At 39.0% G+C, this 19,517-nt stretch overlaps 1 protein-coding gene across 8 annotated transcripts in view; it reads right to left on the reverse strand.

Moving 5' to 3' along the window:
- Positions 1-19,517, reverse strand: part of FAM178B (family with sequence similarity 178 member B) — a 186,213-nt gene that overhangs the window by 30,925 nt on the left and 135,771 nt on the right. For 7 of the 8 annotated variants that reach the window (XM_074210044.1, XM_074210047.1, XM_074210046.1 and 4 more), the window contains 2 exons: positions 13,470-13,557; positions 3,775-3,903 (listed from right to left, as the gene is read on the reverse strand). In XM_074210044.1, the coding sequence (XP_074066145.1) occupies positions 3,775-3,903; positions 13,470-13,557 (217 nt within the window). The remainder of the gene's footprint in view (positions 1-3,774; positions 3,904-13,469; positions 13,558-19,517) is intronic. The other variant, XM_074210050.1, reaches the window with a different exon arrangement.

Raw genomic sequence — 19,517 nt, forward strand, 5'->3', positions numbered from 1 at the left:
AATCCAATCTCAGACATTTGACACATAGTACCTGTCTAACCCGGGGCAAGTCGCTTAACCCTGATTGCCTCACATCCTGGGCCATCTTCAGGCTTCTTGATCCCTATCTGACCACTGGATCACGATGAGTCCAGAGAAGAAAGTGAGGTTGGTGACAGCACAACACTCAAATCCAATTCACTTTCTTATCATGGCATCACCTCCCTGATGTCATGGTCTTCTTTAAATATGAAGAACAAACAATTGATCTTGAACAAATCATAACCTCTGTCTGCCTCAATTTTTTCATCTGTAAAATGGGGATAATAACAGCATCTAGCTCACAGAGCTATTGTAAAGTTCAAGTGAGATATTTGTAAAGAGATTAGCACAGTGTCTGTCTTGTAATATCTAATAATAAGATATAATATTAATAGATATGTTTATTAATAGATTGATTAATAGATTATTAATAGATATGTGAGACAGCTGAATGCTTAGACTAAAGCTACCCAGCCATGAAAGAGGAATAAGTGAATCAAGAACTATTTATTAAAACCTTACTATGTTAGCCAACTAACAAAAACAAAAAAAGCAAAAATATGATCCCTACCCTCAGGAACTTCACTATCTAGCAGGTGAGACAACAGACAAATAACTATGTATATACAAGATAATAAAGAATAGACAGAAGGTCATTTCAGAGGGAAGGCAAATATAGTAGGAGGGAAAAGTTCTTCTGCAAAAGGCAGGATTGAATCTGAGCTTTTAAGGAGGCTAGGAAAGCCCACAGATGGAGGTGAGATGGAAAAGCATTCCAGGCATGGGGGATGGCAATTGAAAAGTTAGAGTTTGGAAATGGAGTGGACTCATGAAATGAACAGCCAGCAAGCCAATAGAACTGGATCATCAAATATATGAAGGGGTATAAAGTATAAGAAGTGTGAAAACATAGGAAGGGAAGAGTTTGTGAAAAGTTTTGTTATTTTTCAAATTTAATTTTTTAAAAAATTACATTTTACATTCCTGTCTCCCTCCCTCTGCTTGTTGAACCAGAGAAAACCACCATTTGATGCAGATTTGTGAATATATCTAACACCATGCTACACATACTTTTATTTATCAGTTCTTTGGAGATGGATAACATCTTTGTTCATAGGTCCTTTATGCTTTGATTTGAGTATTTACAGTACCCAGAATAACTGGTGTTCACAATTATTCTTTAAACAATATTGTGTTACTGTATACAATGTTCTCTGGTTCTGCTCAGTTCATTTTTTATTATTTCATACTGTGAAAGGCCTTAAAGGTCAAACAGAGCATTTTATATTTGATCTTGGAGGTAAGAGGAAGCCATTGGAGTTTGAGAGGTGAATAATGGAAGTATTTGAAAGAAAATGAGGGAAGAAGTAGAAGTTTCTGGCAAAAGTTTTAATTTACCATGGAAGGTGAAACTAGGGACAGGACACTGGTTGATTTTCTCAGGGTGAATATAGTCAAAGTGGCATAAGTCTATAGTAAAATGTAAGTGAGAATGTAACTTCAAGAGTTGGAGAAGGCTGCCATTTTTTTACCAAGCAGGGTCACTTTAGGCTAATATCATGGCTACCCTGGCCTCAGTTTCCCCATCTTCACCATGGGGAGAAGCCAAACCCTTTGAGCTCTCAGGATGAAAGACTCTTCAATGGCAGAGAACATGGCTACCTGTAAAATTGAGTTAATGACGCCACTCGTTCTCTGGCTAGTGAGGAGTCTAGTCTTCTTTGAAGATGAAACATGCTCGACCCTAATGAGGAGTCAGTTGTAGTAGAATTAAGACTGGGCGCCAGCTTCCAGTAAGTTCTATCATAGACCACTAATCAGGCCCCACCCTGCCTGTGAAGCATAAGGATGAGGGTTTCTTAAATAGAATAACTTGAACTTTTCAGTTCATATAATATTCAGGCAAAACAAAATATCATATAAGTCATCTACCCCATTTACTGCTGTTGGCCTTTACTGGAGCAGTGTTCTTTTTTTTCCACTCAATTCTTAATTACTTTACTCAACATGCTGTTCTGCAGGGCAAGGAATTAGAACTCAAGGAAAGAAAAATGTGGAACAAGAGGGAAGAGATAAAAATGGCTTCAAACATCAGCAAAGTCACTCAGAACTGCCTCTTAATTCTCATTTATAGGATCTCTTCCACCCCCCATTAGGTATACCAAGCATGTCAAACCCTATGTTTCTGTGCATTGTGCCAAGTTTGTAAGTCCATTCTGATTCTGGTGTAAATACAAGCCATTTTCTAAAATGGTGGCCAGTCAACATAAAGAACTTTCATAGTATCCTCTATATACAACAGAAATGGTTCCTAAAATTACCAGGTTCCCTCTTTTTTCTCATTATCTTTTGGATATATTCTATCATCAGAAAGACATTTACAGGCAGTCAAGCTAAAAATGACAACTTGCAGAGCTGGAGCTGGCAATAGCTAAGATGGGGCAAAGCAACTCTATGACACCCATGGGTGAATGCTGAAGTACATGGTGGCAGTATTTAACTTCATTATATACTTTTCCTTCCTTTTTCCCCTCTCTACCATTCTTCTTCTACTACTATTCCCCTCCTTTTTTTTTTTTCCTAAATGGTTTGGGCCTACCTCCCACCAGACATTGTACATCCATGCTCATGGCTTCCAGAATTAAAGAGGTTGCTTAGACATGAACTAAAAGCTAACTTCACCCATTTTGAGAGGAAGAGCTACCTTTGTCCTTAAGTGGACAATTAATAGTTCTGTTTTTTTAGAAACTCAAGCACAAGCCTGGAGTTATAATAAACAAGAGGGTCTGGTTTATAGATAATACTTGGCAAAGCAAAATAGGGAACCAGGGCAGCTGTGACTCTCCTGGGAAGCAGCAGTCTCAGAAATGTGCTGAATATAAGGAAGAACTGAAAGATAATCTTCTCCTAGTTTTCCCAGGGGATAGGCATACTCTAGGAATGATCACATCTTCTTAATGGTCCTACATTCATTAAATAATTAATTCTTTTATCTGATTCGCAAAAAAAAAATGCCCAAAGGCTGCACCTTTAGATGAATTGATGTTAACCTCTAAGAAAGTTCTCTAAACTGGATAGCTACCTAAATTTTGAAGAAGTAAAAGGGACAGTTTCTCTATTAGGAAGTCAAGAGACCTGATCTAGCTTTATACTCCAACCTATGGAAATGTCTTGGCTTCCTCAAGAACAAAAAAGATGGGGCCCAGTGACCCAGGGATTTGATTCCATCAGTCTTCATGAGGTAAAGCAAATAAATAGCTATAACTCCTTACATTTCAATGACAAAACCACTTGTGTCCTTATCTTTTTATTCTATCCCTAGTCAGAGGGCTTCAACAACTCTTTGGGCAACTCAACTTCACCAAATCCCTAGACCTTAGTTTAAGACTAACCTGAAAATCACTATGGAAAACAACATGCCAAACTGAAAATCATAGTAATTCATACATGTGATGCCCAGGATACATTCCACACTTGAGTCTCCATACATAGTATATGCTATATTGCCTGTCAGAGTCTCTGTGAGGGGGTGTGTACAAAGGTACTAATTACAGGCTATAGAGCAGATAATTAGCACCTCCTCTTAATAGGGGAGGCAACCTGTTGGTATCTGCCTAGAACTGCCTCAGGGATTTAAAAAATTTTTTTTCAAATTTTTGATGGGGGCAAAGGAAGGAAAGTAATGGAAACACATAGCACTCTACAGCTTTACTACAGGTCTTAGGCACTGGATAAGATGTACAAAGGGCTCACCTGGTGATCTAACTCAGAGTTGACTTCTAGCTGTTGCGTCTCATTTTGCAAGGCTGGTGAGCAGGCAGTCAAGTATTGCCCTAAGGAAGATGGTTTCATGAAGCCCAGGAGATGGCAAAGCAAGGATAGCTGTAAAGAAGAGGAAGAGGGGGATGCATCATTGATGTAGTGCTTAGGGATATGCACTGAGGAGCTCAGGCATTCAAGCAGAAGCCCATAACTAAGCAGCTTCTTTGTTTTGTTTTCATCTAGAAACAAAATTGCTTTCTTTAAGCTTTAGAAACATTCTACATTTTCAGGGACAGGCAGCACAGACTTGGAATCAGAATTGGGTTCAAGTCTTAGTCCTGAATAATAACAAACTGACCCTAAATAAGTCACAATCTCTCTCCATCTCAGTTGCCTCAGATGCAAACAAGGGCTAAGAATTCATGTGCTACCTCCTTCACAGGATATGTAGTGAGGAAAGAGGGGAATGAGCAATGAACTTGGAGTCAGGAGACTTGAATTCAAATCCTGCCTCAAACACTTATCTATATGACCACTGGCAAGTCACTCAAAACTCTCAAGTCTACAAAATGGATCCTAAAAAACAAAGTAATAATTAAATGGGAACAATATAGCAGTAGAGTATATGTATAGTAGTATAATAGCATGTTGTAAATCCTTAAGTTCTATGCAAATGTGAGGTATTAAAGAAACAGTGTGGTATAGTAGTGAGAGGGTTAGAATGAGAGTCAGAGAATGTATATTTGAATTCCAACCCTGTCTATTGGTTCATGGGCAAGTTGCTTAAACTCTCAGTTTAGTTTACTCTAAATTTACTCTAAGACTCTAAATACATACATAAAGGTTATCTGGAATCCAGGGGGTCCTGATCCTGGATTTTGGCTTCCTCAAGAACAAAAAAGATGGGGCCCAGTGTTGATTCCATCAGTCTTCAAGAGGTAAAGCAAGTACCTATAAAGGCAGAGAATCTGGGGTCTCTGCTATTGGGTAAATGCTTTCTCTTTTTCTACTCTCAAACGCAAGTCTTGGGGACAAATGAGAAAACACACTCTATCTTAGTACTTGGGTAGAAGGTGTCAGACAGCATCTAAGTATATAATCTAACCATGAGAATAAACGCCTAGAGGCATGCAGCCTGGAGCTTACAGACTGACAGGTGATAAGTTCACTTGGACAACCCCTACTAGTGGGGAACCCTTGATCTCCTCTGGCTGAAAACTGGAAGGGGCTGACTAATTTCTCGGAAGTTAGCTCCTTAGTGTCTGCAAAAGCAGACAATGAGTCTCTTGCAGATGTTATATGAGATGGAGAGAGGGAGGAGCAAATAGGCCTATAGGAGAGGAGAGTTTGTCAAGTCCTTAAGTGGGAAAAGGGAGGGGGGGTTGCATTGGTGTAGATAATTCATATATTTGTCAGTTTCCTCCAACTCAGAAACTTGAACCCAAACTACTTGTTCATGCCATATCCAGATGAGTTACTCACGATTTAGAGTACCACCTTTCCTCAAGTCTAGCTCCCCTGCTCACTCTGAAGCCCCTCTTCTCAAGTGCACCTGGCTGCTTCATCATGACTCAACATGACTCACTAACCAGACACTCAGATCAGCACCTATCTACCAGATTGCAGGTTTAGACAGCCAAAGTCTCAAGTCTTCTCCAAAGGGATGAAATGATGGCTAGGTGCCAGGATCGTCTCCCTCTTCCTCCCCCACCCCTCCAGTCTATGGCCCTAGGCTTATAGAAATGGTGGTATGTTTTTTAGTAGTAAACTATCTTCAGTCAGGGAGAGAAGGAGGAGGGAGAACAAGGGAGAACGAATTGACCTTAGAAGCTTGGGTGTGAATTTGACCTGACTCGGCACTCAAAACCAGTGAAGTCTCAGTACCTTGGAAGACTTAAAAATCTAGGAGTAGTTTCTAAAATACCCCTGTACATTCATTTCTTACAACTGTACAAGCCTTAGCTTTTGCCTTTTAAGACAAAGATTTAAAGGTCAGAGAATTATGCTATTACACATACATAACCAAACAAATAAAATATATTCCTTTGGTGTTATTGGTCATCAAGATTATCACCTTTTGTCTTTGTTCTTGCAGACTCATTTTACTCTCAACAGTCCTAAGCTTCATGAGCCCAGGGGCTGGGGGATGGGCAGATGGCACATATTCACAGATACCTCACTTGCTCCCATTTTCTTCTTACTTAGTTAAAACAGCTTCCATCAGATCAGCTCACCAAGCTGCTTCTCCCTGTTATTTGCTATTCTACTTGTTGATTGCTTATTCTTTCTACGTTTCCGGGCTGTGGGTATAGCACTAGAAAGCTGAATTAGAGGGATGAATCACTTAAGAAATAACCACACAGACACAGACACACACACACACACACACACACACACACACACACACACACATATACACCTGCTTCTAATAACCTTAGGATAAGGGCTTATTTTGGTTGTGACAGGTACTGGTAGTGTAAGGATACAGATTGTAAACTGCCTGAAGTTGTGAGACATCATGCCAAACATTCAGCCATGAAAAGCAAACAGCTCACACCAGGAATCAAATAATTACTTGAGGAAAGAGGCCTCCCTTGGCTGGGTTATTTCTTTCTATTCTGGAGTAAGGAATATGAGTTTGTTTATCATGGCTCCCATGATGATGCCAATAGTGGAACAATCTCAAAGTGGCATCAACACTGATGCTGGACTTTTCCAAGAGAGAATGATTGTTTACTTTCTCATACCCCATCAGTCACCCAATAGAATGGCAACTTTAACACCACACACCACTTAATATCTGAGATTAGTTCAGTTTCCAATTCTTTTGTAAATTGAATTTTGTTTTATTTTCAATTCTAAATTCTCTCTCTCTCTCTCTCTCTCTCTCTCTCTTTCTCTCTCCTCTCCCTCTCCCTCTCTCCTCCTGCCTCCATCTCCCTCTCCCTCATCCCTTGTACACTGAGAAGTTAAAAAAATAAAAGGCATCACATATATGTATTTTCAAAAGAAATTTCTACCTTAGCCAAGTCCAAAAAGAAAAAAAGAAAAAGAAAACGCAATAAAGAGAAAACGAAATAAGCTTGATTTTGTACTCAGCACATCCAACCTTACTTTGGAGGTGGATAGCATGTTTCATCATGAATCCTTTGAAATTATGATCAGTCATAATCTTGATCAGTTACTGTGTTTTTCAGAATTCATTTTCTTCACAATATTGCTACTATTAGACAAACTTCAATTTGTATCAGTTCATATGAATCTTTCTAGATTTTTCCCCCATTGTTGATGTCCTGGGGATCCTATATGAGAATCTTAGCATATCAAAATTGGAAGCAACCTTACAGTAATTCAATGTCTATGGGAGCAAAAATCCCATTTGTCACATACCTGATAAGTAGTAAATCTTTGCTTGGAGTTATCAAATGAGAAGGAATTGACTAACTACATAAAACAATCTATTCTATCTTTAGCTCTAGGTGATAAAAGTTTATTGTTATATCAAATCTAAGTCTTCAACTTCAAACTGTTGCTCCTATTTCTATCTTCTGGGGCCAAGTAAAACAAATTGATTTCTCTTCTACATGATAAATTGAAGATATAAATAACTGAAGACAATTACATGCTCTTCCCCCTCCCCCAAGTCCTTTCTTCTTGCAAAATATTTCCACTTCCTTCAAGTGAGAATCTTCAGTTTAATCCTCATATACTCTTGATAATTCTAGCTGTCTTCTTCAAGACACTCTCTAGCTTAACAATAACTTTACTAATTAGAATTAGAAAGGAAGAAACAAAACTCTCACTCTTTGTAGATGACATGATGGTATTCCTAGAGAACCCTAAAAAATCATCTTAAAAAAACTACTGGAAACAATTAGCAACTTTAGCAAAGTTTCGTGAAATTAAAAAAACCTACATAAATCCTCAGCATTTCTATATATTACTGATAAGATAGAGCAGAAAGAGTTAGAAAGAGAAATCCCATTTAAAATAACATCAGACGGGGCAGCTAGGTGGCACAGTGGATAAAGCACCGGCCCTGGAGTCAGGAGTACCTGGGTTCAAATCCGGTCTCAGACATTTAATAATTACCTAGCTGTACAGCCTTGGGCAAGCCACTTAACCCCATTTGCCTTGCAAAAACCTAAAAAAAATAAAATAAAATAAAATAGCATCAGACAACACAAAATACTTGGGAGTATACCTGCCAAGGCAGACTCAGAAACTCTAGGAAAAGAACTATAAAAGACTTTTCACACAAATAAAATTAGATCTAAATAACTGAGCAAATATCAACTGCTCATGGATAGGCTGAACTAATATAATAAAAATGATAATTCTACCTAAATTAAACTACTTATTTCATACCATACCAATCAAACTTCCAAAAAATTATTTAAGTGAGCTAGAAAAAATTGTAACTAAATTCAAATGGAGAAACAAAAAATTAGGAATATCAAGGGGTTTAATGAAAAAAAAAATACAAAAGGTGGCAGTTTAGCTTTACCAGATCTAAAATTATATTATAAAGCATTTGTCATCAAAATAGTCTGGTACTGGCTAAGAAACAGAGTGGTAGATCAGTGGAACAGATTAGGTGCAAAAGAGACAGCAGGAAATGATTATAGTTATCTGCTGTTTGATAAACCAAAGAGTCCAGCTTCTGGGATAAGAACTCATTCTTCAATAAAAACAGCTAGGAAAACTGGGATGATAAGGCAGAAACTAGGATTAGACCAACATCTCATACCCTATACCAAAATAAGGTCAAAATGGGTGTAGTATTTAGACATAAAAGACAATATTATAAGCAAATTATAAGAATAAGGAATAGTTTACCTGTCAGATCTATGGAAGGAGAGCAGTTTATGACAAAGGAAGAGATAGAGAACATTATAAAAAGCAAACAGGAGGCAGCTAGGTGGCATAGTGAATAAAGCACCGGCCTTGGAGTCAGGAGTACCTGGGTTCAAATCCGGTCTCAGACATTTAATAATTACCTAGCTGTGTGGCCTTGGGCAAGCCACTTAACCCCATCTGCCTTGCAAAAAAACAAACAAACAAAAAAAGCAAATGGGATAGTTTTGATTACATTAAATTAAAAAGCTTCTGCACAAACAAAACCTCTCTAACCAAGATCAAAAGAAATGTAGTAAATTTACAACTAATGTTTCTGACAAAGGACTCATTTCTAAAATATATAGAGAATTGAGTCAAATTTATAAAAAAATGATAAGTGGTCAAAGGATATGCCAAGGCAATTTGTAGATGAGGAAATCAAAATTTATCATAAGAAAAACTGCTCTAAATTATTACTGATTAGACGGATTAGAGAAAGGCAAATTAAACCATCTCTGAGATACTACCCCACACCTCTCAGATTGACCAATATGACCAAAAAGAATAACGATCAATGTTGGAAGGAACGTAGGGAATCTGGGACACTACTGCATTGTTGTTGGAGCTGTGAACTGATCTAATCTTTTTGAAAAGTAAATTGGAATTATGCTCAAAGGGCAATAAAAATGTGTATACCCTTTGACCAAGCTATACCACTATTGGGTCTATATTCTGAAGAGATCATGAAAAAGGGTAAAACCTCACAAATACCAAAATAGCAGCTCTGTTTGTAGTGGCAAAGAATTGAAATCAAGGGGATGTCTATCAATTGGAGAATAGCTGAACAAACTGTGGTATATGTATGTGATGGAACACTATTGTTCTATTAGAAATCAGGAGGGGCTAAAAAAAAAAGAAAGAAAAGAAATCAAGAGGGACAGGATTTCAGAGAAGCCTGGAAAAACTTGCATGAATTGATACTTAGTGAGATGAGCAGAACCAGAAGAACATTGTACACCTTAACAACAACATGAGGTGATGATCAACCTTGATGGACTTGCTCACTCCATCAGTACAATAATCAGGGACAATTTTAGGGGATCTGTGATGAAGAATACCATCTGTATCCAGAGAAAGAACTTTGGAGTTTAAAAAAAGACCAATGATTGTTATCTTCAACTTTTAAAAAGTCATCTTATATATTATATAATTTTGCTATCCCTAATTATTTTCTTTCTTAAGGACATTTTTTTCTCTCAACACATTCAATTTTGATATATGCATATCATGAAAACAAAACTTTGCAAAAAATGATATATTAAAAAACATAAAATATAAATATATAATAATATATTTAAAAACCCAATAACTTTCCTAAAATATGGAGCCCATGACTACACATAATGTTCTAGATGTGGTCTAGTCAGCTGGTCCTGCCCTAGTTCTAGACACAATGAAACCCTATAGACTTAGTGCTTTAGGTTTTCTAGTTGCTATCCAGCCCAGTTGTTCACATGTACTACTAATGCATTCTGAGTTCCTATTGGTTTGATCAGATACAGTTGGAATATTAGGAGACTCTTGCAAGGTGATCATTTTGATCCTCTTTGAGAACCTAGGATAACTGCCACCACCCCCAGTTTTTCTGGTTGCCATAAAACACTACTTATTCAACTTATAGTCTACTAAAACCTCATGAAGAAATGGAGCCTCATAGGTTCATTCAGTGGTTAGGTTTAGTTCCTCTTCAAAAAAAAAAAAAAGGGAAGAGGATAGAGATGGTAAGCTCTTGGCCAATGAGCTAAATCTTTATTTCTGGAAAAATTATACATGGATCATTAAGGATAGTTAATGAACATGCAAAAAAGTCAACATGGATGATAACCCAGCAAGGTAGTTCATGCCAGACTAAGCTCATTTCCCTTCTTTGACAGAGTAATTAGGCTGGTAATTCAAAGAAATGTTATAGGTATACTTTCACTAAATTTTATCAGAACATTTGACCAAGTCTTCCAAGCTATTGTCATAGAAAATATAGGAAACTGTGAACTAGACAAAAACACTTGGGAAGAAGATCTAGAAATCTTTGAATAGCTGAAACCAAAGAATAGTCTTTAATGGTTCAACATGACTTTAGAAGGAATGGAGAACTCCTTGAGTTCTTTACTTAGTCCTAGGCTGTTTAAAGTTTTGCTTTTATTTTTTAATCAATGGGATGACAAAAAACTGGAAAGATACTTGATAGGATGACACAGTGGAAAGACCACTCTCTCTAGAGTCAAAGGTCCTGCTGCTTAATATATATGGGACTTTTGGCAAGTCACTTTGGGTGCCAGCTTCTTTATAAGATCCCTTCCAGTTCCTGATTTATCATTCCACGATCCTGCAATCCTCCTTTGAGTAAGGATTTGAAAAAATCTTATGAAGTCAGGATACTGAGTCAAACTGAGTAAGATGAAACTTAATAGGAATCAATGTAATGTCTTTTATTACACTTGAGTTCAAAAAATTAACCGCCCAAGTACAAAATAGGGGAGGTATGACTAGAAGCTGTTCAGCTTACAAAATAAGGTCTAGAGGACTGCATGCACCACAATGAACCAACAGTGGGATATGGTATTCAAAAAAGATAATGTAAACTGCATTAGGAAAGGCACATTTATAGGACTAAGCAGGTGATAGTACTGGTTTATCTGCCAGCTTAGCTTCCTGGGAGACTCAAAGCATCATACTTCCTACTACATAAGGTAGTTTCTAATCAACTTTCTCTCTCAATCTTCTCACCCAAAATTACATTGTATTTTATTTGTATATATTTTGTATCTTTGTATATTTTATACATAGCATAGTATGTGGGGCAATTAGGTGGCACAGTGGAGAGTACACCAGCCCTGGAATCAGGAGGACCCAAGTTCAAAGGTGGCCTCAGATTGTTGACACATATTAGCTGTGTGACCTTGGGCAAGTAAGTCACTTAACCCCATGACCTTGTAAAACAAAATTAAAAAAACCAAAGCATAATATGTGTACATATCATTTCTTCTCAGAACAAATATAAGCTCCTGGAAAGAAAGGACTATTTGGGGGCAGCTAGGTGGCATAGTGGATAAAGCACTGGCCCTGGAGTCAGGAGTACCTGAGCTCAAATTCGGCCTCAGACACTTAATTACCTAGCTGTGTGGCCTTGGGCAAGCCACTTAACCCCATTTGCCTTGCAAAGACCTTTAAAAAAAAAAGGACTATTTTGGGGGCAGCTAGGTAGCTCAGTCCTGACACCAGTCCTGGAGTCAGTAGGATCTGTGTTCAAATGTGGCCTCAGACACTTTAATAATTGTCTAGTTGTGTGACCTTGGGCATGTCATTTAATCCCATTGTCTTAAATAAATAAAATTTTAAAAAAAGAATTTGATTCTCATCAGTGTGTGCAGTCGATCGAGTCAATCATTAAATTTTCAGTCTGAGCATTTATACTCAGAAATTGGCAAATGCTGCAAATGAAAGACTTGATTTATTGTTTTGATGATTGCCTAGACTTTAAAAAATGTTGGATAAAATGATAATGACGCAGGTTAAATTTAAAAGTGTGTGGTGCAAACTTTTTTTTTCTGGAGAGTTGGTTGTTAAAAATTTGCCAATACATTGCTGCTTATAGCCCTTTTCCTTCTCTTCTACCCCAAAGTATTTACCTGGCATACAGTGAGTCTTTAATAGCATCTGTATGATGATGATTCAGAGAGGTCTATATTTCCTGCCTATTTCTATTTGCTTCTGATATCACTAAACTCAACTTCCACAAAACAAAATTGAACATTAGGACTGATGGACACTTTCGAGATCTAGCTCCCTTTAGCTCAATGATGAAAAAACAACAGCCTAGAACTTAAATGACTTATTCAAGGTCATACAGTTAACCAAAGGTTGGGTCTTACTAGGATACATACCTTCTGATAACCCCATTGTTCTTCCTATTGTGCCAGGCTGTCTCTCTTCAATTTCACACTAGCTCCTTTTTCCCAAACTTCCTATTCCTGTCTGTGGTAGGGCTCATTCTTCTAGATTTTTCAGACTGGAAATTTGAAAGCTATTTTTGATTTCTCATTCTTCAAAGTTTCTCTTCTTCTGATTTCTTCCTTTGGCTTCTTCTTCAACCCATTTATTCCATTTGTCACTAAGTCTTCCATTTCTTCCTTTGAAATATTTCTTAGAACTACTTCTTCCTTTCTATTTCCATTGCTTCCAGTTAAGCCAGGTCCTCATCAATCCCAGATTCCCCTAACAAGAGTCTCCTATACTCCATAGTTTTTCTCCACTATTAACCATCTTGTAAATGTATACCATTGCCTAGTGAGTTTTTTTAAAATCAGCAGTTCGTATGTCTCTCTTTGGTTAAAGAATATAACTGATTATTACATTAGGTTCAAACTCTTCTAATTTTAATCTGCTTTTAAGCAGATTTCATGATTTATTGAAGAGAAAAAACTCAGCTACTTAATTTTCTTTAAAAAAACATTTATTTTTCTATTCTGAGTTCCAAATTTTCTCCCTCCACACCTACTAAGAAGGCATTTTACTCAACTTTCAAGTTTCCCTATCATCTGACCATACTCTGTCTATCTACCATAAAATAATATGCTTCACACAGAATTGAACCCATGGAAGTTTCTCTATAAATATATACTGATTAGTTTTTAGGTCATGTCAAGAGTTTACTATGGCTACTGTAATGTTCAGCCTCCTCCCCACCACTGTAGAATTCTTCTGTTATACATCTGGTATAGAGAATTAGATGTGTGTGGGACATAGTGATATAACCTCAAATTTACATGCTGTTTCAACCTAAAACTCACCTGAGTGTTCTCCTTCCAGAGAGGGAGGACCTTTGTCTGTCCCAATAGTCGGGCAATGATCACAAGGCTGAGTTGGCCTCGAAGCTGTCTATAGGAAGAAAAAAAAAGACAGCCTTAGCTATGTATAGGTGTCAGAGAGAGGCAAGGATTTTGGGGGAGAAAAAGAGAATGCAATATATGGAGGATAATGTTTAGTCTTCAATTTCAATGCCCAAGGATTTTCTATAGTCAGCAATACCAAGACACTTTTAGCTCACTGATGAAAAAACAACAGCCTAGAACTTAAATGACTTACTCAAGGTTGGGTTCTTCTATTCATTCTTCTGTCCTATCTCCTTTCTAGGGCTGTGCCAAGCTACTGCTGATCCTGTAGCTGAACTTGATTCTTTGATCCTATTCCTCTCATTTTCCTTCTTACTTACAACATAGTAACCCTAACAGAACAGCTAATCCTGTGGTCCCAGAGTCCTAGCTCAGAATAGAATTCAGAGGTGCCAGAATACAGACAGAAGGGCAGAAAAAAGGCAACATCTCCCTTCTTTCTGCCTCCAACTGTTCCACAATTCCACACACTTGTTGCTTTTTCATGAAGTATACCAGATGGTAAGATCTGGCACTCACTGAACAAGTGGTACACCCATCTCTGACATGACCTCAGCCAGGGAGGCATCCCAAAGCCAGAAGTTCATGGACCAAATTGAAATAACCTAGACTAGTACTCTGCTTCTTCTTTGGAGATCTGTTGACCCTGGGTATCATTCACTTAATTTATACCAAAGGGATTCACTATACCCAACAGAATGAGAATATAAGGGAAAAAATGCATTACTAAATGTTGCTGAAAATATTTTGCAAAAGCAAGAAAAAAGAAACTCTTCCTTCTGCCTCAGTCTCACTTATGGGTCCTTACTGCTCACCATCACAGGTGATCATATAAACTTCTCCTGCAGGTCCTGCTACAATGGAGAGGGCCTCAGGTAATGTAAGGACCAGATGTAATATTTTTCCCTATTAGAGTGAAAGCCTAGGGTCCAGTGTTCAGGAAGCCAGGGTAGCCTTAGTCATAATGCTATACTGAATCTCCACAGGGGCCCTTTCAGGCCAAGTCATCTCTATTTTCAATCTTTTACTCTTTTACACCAACTGCCAAAAGGAGAACTGGGGCATAGAAGGTAGAAGTTGTCTGCCCAAAGCTAGTCAGTTTGAGTCCTAAGCTAAAAAGCTCAAGCACCTCTTCCAATCTAAGGCTCCTGTTTGATGGGTACCCAACCTCGTTCCCATTTGGGACTTCCTTTCCTAATAGTCTTCATGCTCTCTAAAGTTCTGTGATGTCTGTTTGTGTTTTTAGAATGGGCTGTGGTGGGGAATCTTTACATCTGTACAGCTGGGAGGGAATAGTACAAACAAACAGAACAATCTTGGGAGGGGGATAAACAGCAGCACAAGGGGATGAGTTAAGATCATTTCTGGCTGGGAAAAGTCAGAAAGTGGGTTGCTTAACAAAGTAGGACTTTTAGGGGAAGAAATGCTCAGACTAGATGACTATTCTGACACTGTCCTAATTTAGTATCCTCACCTTTTCTTTTTTGTAAGTATGTTTTATTGTTACCTTTTATATTTACACAGTGCCTACAGGACTCTCCAAAGTCAGCTCTGAGAGCTAGGAAAGGATCACTGGGTCCATCTTACTGATTAAGACACAGAAATTCAGAAAAGCCAGTGACCCAGTGCACTGCTGCCAAACAATGTTATGTGCGCAATTTGGAAAGTACTACACAGTCTCATCTAGAGAAGCCCAAGTTACAAAGTTCTTCTTCACTTCAATGGCCAAGCCTATTGGACCTCACATTTCTGTCCCATGCCAGTTAGGAGCCTCTGCTGTTCTTCAGGGTGAACAAGAACAGCTGGATTGAGAACTATGGTGGGAGGTAAATCCAGTCCCTGGGCACTGCTTCTCCACAGCCAAAACCAGAGCCAGAAGAGTGCTGGCATCTGGGAGCCATTAATCTGAAACCCCAGGCCTGTACTGAGTTAATTAACCCAAGTGTGGGGAGGGAGGGATGGGGGTAGGGAAGGGTGGAAGAAGGGAGGGGCTTTGAACAGGGAGGATAGGGAGGGAGAGCAGGCCAGAAAAGAAGTACTGGGGGGGGGGGGGGGGGAGTAGGAAGTGATTCCAAAATAAAGCAGAGAGAGAAGAGGCGAACCCAGGGCGGGTCAGGACAGGGCTGTCTTCCAGAAATGGAGAAAAGGGTTTGGAAAAAAAAAAAAAAGGATGAAAAGAAAGCCACATCTGAGAACAGAACTTCCCCCCCTGCATTGTATTCCACTGCCCACCGTCTTTCATGATATTGACTCCTAATGCCTTTTAAACAGTCTCCTTCATTCTCATGTCCCCGCTGGGACAAAGAAAGGGGGGCAGGGATAATTTTCCTTTTTTAGCAGATGGGGAAAACTACAACCCAGAGAAAAAAAGACTTCTTCAAAGAAAAGCCCAAAATGTGTCAGTTGGCAAAACGGCAGCACAGATCTATAGAGGTATTCTCAATCCCAATCCAATTTTGGGCTTGCCAGTGTCCTCTTTCCCCAATTAGGAAAACAGGCTGCAGCAGATAACTAAGTGCATGCGAGAGAAAACCTTGGAAATGACGTTGGAAGACAATAGGGAGCAAGACATTCTGCCCAGGGCTTTCGATGGTCAAACAGCTGTGGGTTATCTCCCTCAAAAGCTTCCCTGAAGGCTCCACCCAGCCTCCTCCAGCAATGGTGGGGGCAGGGTCCCAGAGGAACTCAGGATTGAGCAGACTGCAAGAGAATTCAGAAGCAATTCAAACAACTTTCATATAAGGCAACAGGATGCAGCAGACCTCCAAACGCATGCACCAGATCCAACCCAGCCTCTGCCTTCTCCACCCCCCCGCACCCCCCCCCCCCCACCCCAGTCACTGAGAGGCCAGAGCTGTGCAGGATTCTCCCTGAACACAATCCATCTTCACGAGATGATGACCAAGTCATTTAGCACTTTCGTGCTTTGATGGGGAAACTGAGGAGAAAGAGAAGTGACTTTTTTCAAATCTGGAATGGGAAGTAAGAATGGAGGAGTGAAGGCCTCCACTGTTTCTAGCCATCCCTCGCCCCCACTGCTGGCAGTCAGAGAAGCTTTTTATTCAGCTCCTGTTCCCTTTCCACACGTTTGGTTTCTGGCCAAAGAAGGCAGCCAAAATCCCCAGCTGGGGCAGACCACCTCCAAATCCTTCATGCACAACCCCTTGACTTTAGAGCCCTGTGAAGGACACTACCCAGGGAAACTGCCCAGAGCCCACTATATCTCAGTCTGATAACCTGAAGGGTACCACGGGAGAAGGGTGAGAGAGGGGAGGAGAAGCTAATTTCAAACAAAACTGCAACTACTTTGCTGTAAGTGGCCCTCTAACATTGGATGGATCACTGGGATTTCAAGGGTCTTAGAAGATGTGCGTATCTCAGTGTAGATCCTTAGCCAAATCTTTAGCCTTTTACAATTAAATAGGAAAAAAGGAGTAAAACTTTACTTCCTCCTTGAAATCCTCCATTGCTTATTAACTGATTTCCTGCCCCCAATCCTGGCCTTCAACTCTGACCAATCAGCTAACAAGCACTTATTAATTACTAACTATATACCAGCCACTATGCCAGGTGCTGGAGATATAGTTCCTGTCCTCAAGGAACTTAGAATTCACCAGGGATACTATGTGTACACATGGAGTGGTTCACACAAAGTGGTTCAGTGGATAAGATTGGCTTGGGGTCAGGAAGACCTGAGTTCAAATCTACCCACAGATACTAGTTCTATGATCCTAGGTGAGTCATTTAACTCTGTTTGCCTCAGTTTTCTCATCTATAAAATGAGCTGAAGAAGGAAATGGAAGACTACTCCAGTATCCTTGCCCCAAAAAAGTCCAAATAGGGTCATGAAAAGTTGAATATGACAGCATAACAACAGTTTTAGCTTGTTGATTATTATCTAGAGGGACAGGTGAGACTGATAAACATAAAAATTCTAAACAAAAAGAAAGCAAAGATGTTTAGCTGTCTAGTTCTTCAGATTTCTCCACATTCTGTCCAGTACTTCCTCCACATAATTGCAAAGTGATATTCAAAAATCACAGATCCAACTGTGTCATTCCTTAGTTCAATAGATTTTTAATCATTTTTTGTATATGTCATAGACCTGGTAGTCTGGGGAAGATTATGAACTGCATATATTTTTTATTATTTATTTATATATTTTTGTGAGGGAGTTGAGGTTATATAACTTGCCCAGAGTCACACTTGTAGTATCATTAGTAGTAGATTTGAACTCAGTCGCTCTGGACTCCAGAACTGGTGCTCTATCCACTATACCATCTAGCTGTCCCTTGACTTCATATATTGTTGCCTACATTCCTAATTGAAAAAAATGTTAAATTTCATTTGGAAGGTAGAAAAATAAAGATGTAATTTTTTCCCCCTATTCAAATTCAAGTTCATGGACCCTCTGAAATCAACTTCCAGATCCCTTGGAGTTAAGAATTCATGCTCTGGTGAATTCATTTTACCTCTAAAATGAAATTTTTAGTCTTTACAAGGGAATTCCCATTTCATCTCTTGCCCTATTATATCAGTCCTCATCACACAGTCTAACCAGACTGGTTTTCTTGCTGTTCTTCACACAAGATATTCTTTTTCATGGCCTTGCTTTTCTTTCTTTCTTTCTTTCTTTCTTTCTTTCTTTCTTTCTTTCTTTCGATTTTTCAAGACAATGGGGTTAAGTGGCTCACGTAGCTAGGTAATTATCAAGTATCTGAGGTTGGATTTGAACCCAGGTACTCCTGACTCCAAGGCCGGTGCTCTATTCACTGTGCCACCTAGCCACCCCTATGGCCTTGCTTTTCAATGAGCTGAACCCATGTCTACAAGTTTGCCTAATCTTTGCTTTTTTGAATCCTTTTGAACCCTTCTTTCAAATGATGCCCACTATGTGCCAAGTGCATATATGTATATATGTGTATATACACACACACATATCCCTAAGTGTTAGGGATATAAAGAGAGGCAAAAAAAAAAATAGCTTGTGCTATCAAGGAATTCACAGTTTAATGGGGGGGGGGGAGAGAACATACAAACTGTACAAAAGAGAAACATGCAGGATAAATTGGGGGTATTCTCAGAGGGAAGGCCCCAGGAATAAGGAGGAAAAGGTTTCTTGCAGGTGGTAAGCCTTTAGCTGAGATTTGTAGGAAGCCAAGAGAGGTAAGAAGCAGAGGTGATAAGGGAGAGCATTCCCATTATGGGGTACAGCCAGTGAACATGCCCAAGAGAAGAGATTCATTGTCCTCAGGACTTAACCATTGACTGAATGTCATGGGAGTGGTTAGAGTGAGGAGTTATGATAGTGGCACTCTCACAGTAATAGGGAAGTCAGGAAGAAGGGAAGGTCTGAAAGATAACTTCAGTTTTAGATATGTTGGGTTTACAATGTATATGAGATCTCCAAGAGATCCTGGAAAGACAGTTAGAAATGTGAGACTGAAGGACTCAGCTCAAGCTCCAAATAAGGACTTTCCTGATTGTCTTCGTCCCCCAAAGCTCCTAGTGCTGCCCCTAGTACCCCTTTCCCAACAAGCTGAAATATAGTATAACAAAGTCAAATGGCACATGCAGAATGTGTTAGTAATGACCCAAGAATATCAGGAATATCAGTTTTTTTAGCTAAGATGAAATATGTCTGTCAGATAATTGTGGCTGCGACTGAGAACATACTGATCCATTAGTTGGGGAAGCTCAGGTAAGAAAGTCCCACTTAATAGAAAAAAATCCCCACAATTCAAGAGACTTCTTCCCTAGTAACTTTAATTTTCTAGAGCTCATTATACCAGAGACAACCCTCTTCTTCCTTTATTTAGTACTACTAGAGAATTTTCCAATACCCAAGTTTGGAGGATGCCAACACTTTCATTAATGAGCCAATGGATACAGTAGACAAAAAGTTGACTGGAAATTCTTGCTTTGTCCTTGAGCACCTAAGCAGAA

This window comes from Macrotis lagotis, chromosome 1 (assembly GCF_037893015.1).
Source record: "Macrotis lagotis isolate mMagLag1 chromosome 1, bilby.v1.9.chrom.fasta, whole genome shotgun sequence".
Classification (NCBI taxonomy): domain Eukaryota; kingdom Metazoa; phylum Chordata; class Mammalia; order Peramelemorphia; family Peramelidae; genus Macrotis; species Macrotis lagotis.